The 11,625-nt window shown below is 39.9% G+C and overlaps 1 protein-coding gene across 3 annotated transcripts in view; it reads left to right on the forward strand.

Moving 5' to 3' along the window:
• The first annotated feature begins 77 nt into the window (after positions 1–77).
• Positions 78–11,625, forward strand: part of arfip1 (ADP-ribosylation factor interacting protein 1 (arfaptin 1)) — a 12,967-nt gene continuing 1,419 nt past the window's right edge. Inside the window, exons 1-8 of one of the 3 annotated variants that reach the window (XM_035660062.1) lie at positions 78–551; positions 1,883–2,256; positions 5,715–5,816; positions 6,932–7,040; positions 7,616–7,717; positions 9,238–9,350; positions 9,680–9,901; positions 10,596–10,753. In XM_035660062.1, the coding sequence (XP_035515955.1) occupies positions 1,885–2,256; positions 5,715–5,816; positions 6,932–7,040; positions 7,616–7,717; positions 9,238–9,350; positions 9,680–9,901; positions 10,596–10,753 (1,178 nt within the window). In that variant the 5' untranslated portion in view covers positions 78–551; positions 1,883–1,884. The remainder of the gene's footprint in view (positions 552–1,882; positions 2,257–5,714; positions 5,817–6,931; positions 7,041–7,615; positions 7,718–9,237; positions 9,351–9,679; positions 9,902–10,595; positions 10,754–11,625) is intronic. The other 2 variants (XM_035660063.1, XM_035660065.1) reach the window with 2 other exon arrangements.

Consider the following 11,625-nt stretch of genomic DNA (forward strand, 5'->3'; position numbering starts at 1 on the left):
CACCGCGGGGGCTCATGGGAAATTGAGTTTGTTGTTGTAAAATCACATTGTACCAAGCGACTGGGCGAAAGTTGTAGTTGTAGCTTAGAAAAATTAATTAACGACGAAGGCTTGACCAGCATATTTGTCTGCTTGGTGTTTTTTTTTTTTTTTTGTTTGACCTAAAAATATACATTTAGTTGTCACAAAAGCAATATTTAAAACAACTCACTCCCTAGACTTTGGACTCAAACTTGCAAGCGGCCTTGTTCAACAGCAGGGGGAGACCGCATGCAGCGAGTGGGCTGCTTCTGATGATGACAGCCGAGGGCCCGGACAGTGGCTCAGTCTTTCCGGGGTTCAGCAAGTCGAGTATGCGTGAGGAGAGCCAGACACCGCCGAGGATAATTTTGGTAGCAGAGCCTATGCAACGGTTGCATTAACGGCAGGCCCACCGCCTTTCTAACGGACGCGTCCAGTGCGGCACACGGCACCGAGGGTTAGAACTACAACAGCTGTACTCCCAACGGCTAACAGGTCCCAGCTAAACGGTTAGCCACGGCCGCAGACAGGTAATGTGAACCAAAGTTTGGTTCCCTTGTGGCGTTGCAGTTGCATATGTGGCAAAACAGTAAGATAACGTTAAGACAACCTAAGAAGCTTTTTATTTAAGTTTTTATTTTATTTTATTTTTTTTAACCTCCACACAAGTTCGTCATCGGCTAACGTTACGTCGGCTAACAACACGTCAACGGCTCTTGATACATTCACACGTTCAAACTAGTGAGCAGCTTTTTCACTTAACTTGACTGACTGGGAGGTAAAAACTACTACAGAGTGCTTGCTCTTCTTAGCTTGCTTGGCTTTTAACAATGTAATATTAACGTTGCATTATATGGTTTGTAGTTACTGGCTTTTTTTTAAAAAAAAAAAGGGGCATTTGATGACTTTCGGGCACCCTCGCTAGTCACCTGACTGTGCTGCAACAGGTAATGTACCTGCGCCAGTTCCGGTGACGTTTGACAGTCAGGTGTACAGGTAAAGCATTCACGTCGTGTAATGGAAATAATGTGAATGGGTTGCACGGAGCTGAAGTGTGCACACACCCTCTCATTGCCTCTGCCAGCAGTTATCTCTGTTCTCCTGTATCTTATTCGAGGATTGCTTTAATGTTTCAAGTGACTGCTGATGCACAAACTCGTAACAAAAGCAGGTCAAACCCCTTCACAGGTGGTCGCTGGGAATTGACCCTTTTATTATCTGTGTGCTTGATTTGTCAGGAACCAAAATTAAATCGGCCTATCTACATTTATTTGTACGTTTGTGGATGTGTCCGGGTGTAAGTACTGGATAGATGCATCTAATACACACACAATATGAAGATAAATGTCCAACTAGACCAATCTGTGTATCTAACAAAACATGTATTATCTGTTATAATTGTCAATATCGATTTTATTTTGACTGATTTAGACTTTTATTCACAGTAATGTGTTTTATATTTCTCTTGTGTTGTACAATATAAACAAGGCGAGATGTAATTATCAAATACTGTCGCAACTTGGGGTAAAAAGTAGTATCGAGCAGTGGGAGAATATTGTTTCATCCAGATGCATAGTATTTAAGGAAATACCCTCTAAACAGCTGTAACCAGTACACTTAATTATTATTCTCAAATATTATCTTAATAAATATCAATATAAACAATCTTAAATAAAAAAAAATGCATGCTTAGCTCTGTGACTTGAATGTAATGATAACACATACAGCCACAAACTGAGGGCAGGTCAACGGTGCAGTCCTGTATTGTATAATAAAGTACAATACAGGACTGCACCGTAAACAGTCAGCGAGCGTGAGCGTGGTGGGACCTGTTCATACCCTCCTATCTGTCTGTTTTCAGGTATGTCTGAAGTTAGTCTTGAGGCTGAATCGGGGAAGAGCTCAGCTGAGGACCCCCAGATGGATTGTGAGCAGGAGGCTGACAAAGCAGTGGAGAGTTTGAGTGAGGATGTGAAACAGGAGAGTGTAGACGACAGTGAGGGAAGCGGGGACAGGGCCGAAGTGCTGTACGACATTGATATTGACGGTGCTGACGAGAACCACGACGTTCAGAAGGAGGACGAGTTCGTTCAGAGCGAGGGTGGGGTGAGGCGCGGCGACAGTCGCGCTGCACACATGTCTGACAGTGTAGACAATGGGGGACACGGGACAAACCATCCTGTTGAAACAGATGAAACACCAGAGGAAAGCGGAGATTCGCACACTGAAACAAAGGTGATATTTACCTTCACTATGGACAATCAGCCGTCTTCTAGCGCTTCCTTACTCTGCTCTTTTTTTTTTTTTCTTGTTGCTGTTTCGATCTCTGTTTGCTGCGGGTGGTGGTCTCCTTCCTATATCATCAGTTTATTTTGAATATTGTTGTGAAGGTTTATCTGATATAATCAACAACAGGAACTTGAGTTCTAGCTGTGAAGTGATTGTGTTTGTTTCTTCCTTTTTATTTATGGTAGAAGTGCTTCAGATTTCCTGCTTTGCTGGAGGTTTTAGAAATGTATAGCTGGTGTAGCCGTTGACGATGTCGTTAGTGGCTTTCTGTCTTTTACTTGTCTGACCGAGAGGTGTCTTAATGTGTTTGGGGATGATCATACATTTTCTCTGCTTTGTATAAATGCTGGCTTACCTCAAAGTGATTGTTGAGGCCTTTGCTGTTCATTAACGTGCAATACAAATGCCTATTATTATAGTGTTAAACCAGTAAGTGTACACCTCTCTATGTTCATGCATTCTTTTGTTGGACACTGACTGTGCGTGCGTGCGAACGACGTGTACATGATGTGTAAGTGACACCATTTCCTCACAACGTTTCCCTGTTTGTCAGTTGAGTGTGCATAGAGCTCGACGTCAGTCACACGGCTGGGTAAGTGAAACGGACTGGCACTCCTGACTGCATGTTCTCTGGCAGTCCCACATTTCTTGCAGGAATGTGACTCCTCGGGCTGTTAATTCACGTTCACATCGAAATAATACAAAATCAGAACTCTTCTTTTTTTGTAAACCCTTTTCATTTAGTGAACTTAATGCAGGACTGTTGTAATCCCAAAGTTCTCCATCCTTTTTGCAACTTAAACCTGACATTGTGCAACATACTTGGGTCATGTTCTTCCGTCGTCTGAGAAGCAAGACATGATTCTTTCCTCTTCAGCTGAGGCGGTTAATTGGACAATTACCTCATTGTTGTTACCCCTCCCTCCCTCCTCATGTTAGCTTGTATCCAGGATACTAAGCTGTAGGGAACAATGGCTTGCCATACCTTGCCCCGTCATATGCCTGATTGATCTGCAGCCACTTCTCTCAGTGCTCGAGTTAGTAGACTGATACTATTAGCAAGCTTCCTTGCAGAGTGTTTGCAGATGGCGGGGTGGATCAGACCCCTGACCACTCCAGGATCCACAGCTGAATCAGTGCCATTAGGTTATGCAATGTAAGAAGACTCTGGACACACAAACAAAGCAGGTCGACAACATTTTTTTGTTACAATCGGTCTTCATTTCCACCCTTTTTTTTTGTAATGCGTGTAATCAGAGACGTGTCTGTTCAAACTTGGTGTCAGAGAGGAGTCTGTCTCTTATCTGCAGTGGGCGGTTACACAAGCCTAGCAGTGCATGTCTGCTGCCTGCAGGCGTCATATGGCCTTTAAGTATTTATGTGTCTGTCACATGACACAACATGACAACATGGAATCATTTTATAGCGCTTCACTTTGGTCTGTTTTATATGTCATATTGTGGTTGAGCGTATCCGAAATCTTTGGTTACAGATTCTGGTTTTAAAAAAGATGTTTTGAGTTTCAGAGAGCCAAACACAGCACTGACTTTTTAAGAGCATGCAAGCAGTATCAGATGAGAGACTTCATTAAAACTAGTTTTAAAGAAACGATTGCATTATTTCTGCTATATTGTCTGATTCAATTGTCCCTGTCCTTAAATAAGCTATCATGCCAGCGTCGCCTGTCTCTTTAATGATCACATACTACTTCAAGGAGCTGCTCTGCTACCTAGAAGGAGCTGTCCTTATATTTAAGTATTTTATTTTTTTTTGTGTGTATGTATCTCTTTGTGTTTATGTGCACTTAAAGTGTACTAACCTTATTTCATTCATAGTCATAGTCTAAACTCGAATCAAATATATATTTAGCCAGTACTGGAACATCATTTACAAAAAAAATAAAACAACCGAACATACTGGCTTACATTGAGTGTGTTATTGATATAAACCCATGATTTAAACTCACTCTTTTTGCTCACACAGTGAAACAAGTCAGTCTGTTTAGACTAAACCCAGATTGTGTTACCTGATCTGGTAGCTATTTGCATTATTTAGACCCAGTCAAGGTCCACCTATAGTCGAAGGATCTTGTTCGAGGATGCAAATTCAGATTTGTTAAATACAATAAAGTTTTTTCAGTGATACGTATCCTCTTCGTCAGGCCTGTCAGTAATCAACATTAACAAGCTTTACGCTGTTAGACCTTTATAAAGCTTTATAGTTGTCAGGTTAGTGTCCTAGTTCTCAAGTCCACAGTGATTAGGCCACACAAACTGTACTAAAAATAACAACTGCATCTTCAGCCTGCCACTACAGGAAGATAGTTTATAACAACCTAAACAAAACTGATGTTGCCATAAGCTGTTGTCTCCACCCTGCATTTTGCTACGAGGCAACATGTAAATGTGCAGCTGCGCAAGCCGGTGCGGCATTGTGTCATTTTAATCCTCAGCCATGGTTACGAGAGACCATGATTTATATGCTGTCATAAAGATTATAACAGGACTGTCCACGTGGTTGTTAATTATATTCAAGGCCGTGGAGAATTTTGTTCCATGCGTCGTTCCTGCATCCAAGATTTTCCAAGTTAGACCACAAAATGACCAGTTATAAACCATGACACAAAGGGTTTAATGTGGTCACTGTAAAACATAAAATCTTGTATTTGCTATGAACATTTCCTGTGTAAAGCCTTGCTGTGGAGAACTGATGTTAGAGATAAGTGGTTCATTCCTCTTTTTGCATATTAGCTTCATGGGTGGAGGCATTATGCACTTTACCTTCATGGTATAAGATAGTGTGTTTACGATACTACACCAAACCAAGAATATATGTACACTGTCTAAAGAGTGAAGCTGGTGAATTGCTCTTGGTAACATATTCCATCCTGCAGTGTTGTAAAATAAGGGAGTGTTGAAAATTGATGTTGTTGCAAAAATAACTTCCTGGTATCCTGATAAATGCTGTAATGCTGCAACGTAACTGACTTAAAGCTCACTAAGCTCTCCATCTTGTCCTGGCAATGAATGAAAAAATCAGTTAAAAGAGGGTGGATTTACCTGAATGCAGGCGTATTTATTTCAAACGTTTGCTTTGGGGGAACAATTTGGGTGAAATCAGTGATAATATCTTTTCTTCTATACAGTGTATGTTACTAAAACAATTCACCAATCAGTGTCCTTCACCCTAAAATCAAACTATCATGTTATCACTATATGAGTCCACAGTACCAGTATTAGTAGTGTTATTGAATCGTGCCCCAGCTGTGTCCACAAGATGGCAGCCAAAAACTATTGTGTCCCACTTGTGGATCCCGAGTCCTCTTCTCTTAACAGCTCTCTCTTTGAAGTTGTTTGGGAAAGCTTTAAAGAATGACCTGCTTCATTTCGCCGCACTCATTACAGGAAAGCACAATGGCTGAGGAGTCCCATAGAAGCTCAGCCGCTGAGATCCCAGTCACCAGCAACGGAGACCTGGATCAGAGCCCTGAGACAGTATTCCAGAGGGTAAGGGCTTGTTCAGAGACTTTTGAGAGCAGCGTATCTCAAACTTGTATAATTGGCTTAGACAGTGTGAGACTACTGGCTTCCCAAATAAAAACCCTTGAATAGGCCTTCAAAGTCTTTGGATTACAAGGCGGTGTCTTTAGTAACGCTACCCTTTGTTATGATGTCTGTGTCTGTCACGGATACATGAATATGAATATTATATTTCATTAAATTGGCTCAACATAACTCCACTCCTGGATTAAAATTAACAGTGCAACAAATCTGCAAAAATGATATTTTTGGCAATACAAATAGTAGGACTGTAACAAATTATTTTCATTATCCATTAACAATTATTATCTTAATTAATCAATTCAGTTGTTTTGTCTATGAAATATGTCTATGATTTCCCATAGCATTAGGATATGTATTCAAAGTGCTTCTTTTATTTTGACCAACAGTCCAAAGTTCAAAGATATTCAGTTTACTATCATGTATATGGCGGGGAATACACCTCAGCCACAAGCATGTATGCAGCTTCAAAGCATTCACTCTTCAAAAACTAGTTCAGACAGGATAAGCACTGATAAATCGTGCAAGGGACTTACTGTATATCAGCCCTGTTTTCTGTCTTACAGTGATCATTTGTGTCAGACTTGACTTGAATGTTAAGGCATATGTAAGTGTGTCAGCGGTGCAGCCTATAGCTGCAGTGGACTGTTTTAGTTTCACAATGAGTTAACTTTACGTCACTAAGATGACATGAATGTAAATAAATGTTTGCGTCTGTACAATCAATCGTTTTCCCCCCATAAACCATTCACAACAATACAGTGTCAGCACCCACACTAAACGTATGATTCAGTTACTTTAAATGTTGTCACGTTTTCTGGACGTCTGCCTCAATCTCCTGCCAATCTGTACATCTGTATCATTTCCCCCCATTGCAGTATGGCTTTTATTGTAAAGTTGATCTAAATCTATGTGAGTGGACGCTGTTACACAGGTGAACTGGTTAGATGTAGTGTTTCAGGTGTCTGTTGAGATTTTAGTGAACCAGAAAGTGTCAAACATTGATGCCTGTAAGCCAAGAACCATTAAACCTGTTAATATATGTTTGAATTTTCTCATAGGACTCTTACCCCGGTGGCCCTGGGGCCCTAAACCTCTCAGAGTCTCATGTCCCCTCCAGCAACTTCGCTTCAACAACAGAAGGCATCATTGAATCAGGACCATACAAAGGTAAAACATTTCATGTCCCATTTCTACTGTTGCTCTCCTCCTTCTGTTCGTGTACTGTTTCCTCGATCAATAGAGTTTTGTGACGGAGCAGCAGCTCATCAATAACTTATTGTTACATTATTTGATTGCTTTGCAGCATTCTGTGTTTACAAACAGTCTTTCTTTCAATGTATTCCCAGTGCTCCACTTTTGGATTTATAATCTAAAATTTGAAAGGCAGACATTTGAATTTGTAAAGGTGGACATCCAATTGAATTTAATGAGTTTCCTCTGATCTCCAGGTTGTAACCCTCTTTTCCTTTTCATCATCATGCCCCTTATTACAAATGCAAATAAAAATCTCCCCATAGAAGGGAGAGCTGTTGTAGCCCGTTTACCACAATGTTGCCATGGCTATTTTCCATGTTATTTACACTGGTTAAGGTAGGCTTTTGTGCAGTAACACATTCGACCTGCGACATGGAGAGAGTCACCGTAATTTAAAACAAATGCACAGGAAATGAGAAATTCCCCTTTGCACTTGTGTAGGCGAGATGGTGACATACTAATGAATCATAACTCTGAATATCTCCCAGGGTCAGCAAGCCTACCCACGTCTCCCGTGGCACCTGTAGCTCCCAGCTCGGCTGTTGCTAGCCGCCTGGCACGCTCTTCCAGCGATAGTCAGGCTGAGACAGGTACCAGCAGCAATGGAGTATGAATCAGATGATACTGAACAGTCACCATTTGCACTCTAAATTAACCGCAGTCTATTTTACCCCTCTTGGTTTTCATCAGTTTCTTACCTGCTCCTTGTTCCCACAGGCTGTGGTCCATTCAGAATCAAACCTTTCTTCTTCTCCTTTCTTGTTTATTGGCTCTCCAACCTTTACCTTTGCATAAGTCTGGGCTAACTGAGGTAGTTTCCTGCTTTGCAGTGGCTAATGATAAGCGTCTCTACATACTCCTTAGAGTCATTTACCTAAGATCTAGATCTCAAGATTTCTAGATCTGATGCAACCTCACGATGTCTGAAGCATTTGCTTGGCTTGGAAAGAAAAACTGCCTTCACATTTGATCTCAGTGGGTTTTTCCTGCTTGCAACCTTTGTCCTTGCAAAAGTTGGCACCCATAGGCTCTTTCTGTGGAGCCCCGGAACTGACTAAATGTAGTGAAAGGTTGTCAGACAAGTCAGAAATATAACTGAATAGATCATTTTTAGTGAAATGATTCAAATTTACTTTAAAAAGAAAGAAAGACTTTGCCATTAACTAGAAAAAGAAGAAAGAAAGAAGTTTAATGTTTTTTTTTTTTTTATTGTTTTTCCTTTACCACCAATTAGTTGATGGCATAAATTTAAACTTAACTGAACACAAGTAGCTAAACACATTAACCACCAGCCGTTTCAGCTTCTTATGAAACTACAAAAGTCAGTGCACATCATTTTATCATCTATACGCTCCATAGCATTGCAGCATCACTGCATTAACTCTTGTAATATGTAAACCTATTTAACTGGTAAGCGAGAGAGTAAGAGTTAGAAGTTTCATTATGAAACATTATGAAAAAATAACCATGAAGTCACACACATAGTCAAAATGGTGGCACAATAAAGTGCATGACTTATTTCCATTATGGTCCTTGATGAGCAGTGAAAGATGAAGATGAAGCGATAGTTAGCATTAGTTTGTTGGTTAAAAGTATAAAGCTTTATGTTTGTTTCCTTTTGTTGCTCAACCAGGACTGCTACAGGAGTGATCGGCTTTGTTTCTCTTTATACTCAATTTTAATTATTTAACTAACAGCATTATTTCATATTTATTGGTGTACTATTTATCTATATTTTGGACTTGTCTGATAAGCTTTAACTACATTTTGTCAGTTTTGGGGCTCAGTATCTTTCAGCATTTCCCTTCTATGCACAAACCACAATAAAATTAGCACTTTTCATCACTTTTACTGTGACTGTTAGCATTTTGAAAGTGGTAAGTCATGACTAATTGTATTTTTAATGTTCATGATTTGTATAATCATAGATGTCATCCTCTAATGCCTTTGAATGTCTGTGTTAAAGTTTCAATGTTAACATGACAATCCCATTACACTGTTTGATAATTATAACACTTGAATTGTACCTCCTTAATTTTCACCACAGCTCTCAAGCCTGCAAATCCAATAACGTAATCACTCACTAAGTGAATGACTTTTAATTGTCCAGGCGCAATGAAAGCACAGCCACAGAGTGGAGCAGTGGTCCTTTCAGATGACTTAAAGAACCCAGCCATGGAAAAACTGGACCTTGTGAGAAAGTGGAGCATCAACACTTATAAAGTAATCCTCTGTCCTTGATTTATTTTTATGTCCCTTATCTACCCTGCTTCTTCTCTCAGCCTTTGTCCCCCTCTTTGTCTTCTCTCAGTTATTAGGATGTTGGCAGAAAAGTGAGCAATACCCCAAACTGACCCACACAAATGATTTGATATCTTCTCTTGCTTTAGACTCTGTAATTTGGCTCCACTCCGTTCCTCTGATTGCTTCTTTCACAGTTTCCCTGCTCTTTTTTCTCTTGACTAAGTACAGTAAAACCTCCCAGCAGTCATATTTTAAATGGAGTGAGACTCTTTATCGGTGTGTGTTAATAAGCCTGCCGTCCTCTGCAGTGTACTCGGCAGATCCTGTCAGAGAAGCTGGGCCGGGGCTCGAGGACCGTGGACATGGAACTGGAGGCTCAAATCGAAGTCCTCCGTGACAACAAGAGAAAGTACCAGCATGTAATCAAGCTGGCTCAGACGCTGGCCAATCAGCTGTCCCAGATGATGCAGACGCAGAGGCAGCTGGGCGACGCCTTCGCCGACCTCAGCCTCAAGTCACCAGAACTCCACGTGAGTCCATATATATAGATACTCTGAAATCAGTCAGGTTGGGTAGGATTATGAGGGTATGTTATCATCCTCACATCCTCTGCTGGGCAAACATGTTTTCTGAGGCCCCACTTTTGATCCCTTTTAGATTACTGTTTACTTTTATTGCATTGAAGCCTCACACACACTACATGAAGTTAATGGCGTAAAAGGCAGTAAAGAGTGATGCATTATTGAAGATTAAGTCCTCTTCCACTTCCTCTGTCTTCTAATTTTGTTACAGTATTTTTCAATGTTGCTCCATGTTTTAAATACCAAAGTGCATTCTGTTTTATATTTGAGTGTGTATAGATTGCAATTACTGTACATCATAGAAATAAATGTATGTATTTTATATCTCGGATGTTGATGTTCTTGTGGGAATGTGGTGCTGTGTATTTATTGTAGGAATTGTTGGTTAATAATGTCTTATGGATATTCATTTTTTTTTTATATATATATATATATTTGTGAGGACTAACTATCTCCATAGATTAAAGTTTTGTGTTTAATTGATGAACAAAATTTGTTGTAAAAATCACAATTACTCCCACGTATATGTGCAAAATGTACAGTGTGATGCTGGGACTCGTAGTTGCTTTAGTCACTGTAGACTACGGTGCCAAATAAGCCAAATTCAGCAATATAATGACACTTTGTTAAATCTGTTCTTTAGGAGGAGTTTGGTTACAACGCTGACACCCAAAAGCTTTTGTCCAAAAATGGAGAGACACTGCTGGGTGCGATCAACTTTTTTATCTCCAGTGTTAACACACTTGTGGACAAAACAATTGAAGACACCATGCTTAATATCAAACAGTATGAGTTTGCCAGGTAGGTAATGCATGATTGATTTATTGTCCCTGCGCACCATCTCCAAACCACAAATGATTATCCAGCCATTTGGAGAAAATGTTTCAACCCTTGCTGAAGCTTTGTAAGATCAAAAATGCATTACCTTCATCGTCAAAAGAACTCCATGTAGACACTCTGCTATCCTTGCCTTTAAAAGTTTAATAACTGAAACATTTTAGAAGTCTGATAACTAAAATTTGTGGATTGTATTGTTTTCTACAAGAAGAAAAGTTTGAAGTTACCAGACTACAGCTTTAGTAGCGACCATGTTTAATACACACTCCATACAGTAACACTAACAAAACTCCCTTTCTTCACAATTTGAGCGCCCACTCCAAAAACAAGCTAACATGTACACCCTCATACATGCAGTTATTTGAATAATGTAGCCGGTATGAAAATATTATAAGGATACATATGTATGAATGCGTACTAAAATTTCCCTACATTTTCTTGTAAACAAACAAAACTTACATTTGCATTCAGTGATGCATCTAATACATAAAACACTACAGAAGCGGTCTTTGTTCCTGCCTTTGTTGGCACCTAGCTGCATATCTTGGAGTACTACTACCACCAGTAGATCTGTGGATAGTGTGAAACCATTGGCTGGACTGTTTATGACATCCCCCGTTTGCATGTGCATTTTTTGTGTGCGTTCACCAGACAACCAAAATTGACCCTTTCACAAAAAACATCTTCATAGAGGTCAAAAACACTCAGCTTCAATACTTCAAACATAACAGATTGGACGTGGTGTGCAGGGATTAGTATGTGTTGATTTCATATAGTGATGTGCTTGTTTTTATATTTTTGTGTTTTTAACATTAATGTGTTTTTAACATATGTAA

The sequence above is a fragment of the Morone saxatilis genome, unplaced genomic scaffold (genome assembly GCF_004916995.1).
Source record: "Morone saxatilis isolate NCDOM2014 unplaced genomic scaffold, NCSU_SB_2.0 Contig17, whole genome shotgun sequence".
Classification (NCBI taxonomy): Eukaryota; Metazoa; Chordata; class Actinopteri; family Moronidae; genus Morone; species Morone saxatilis.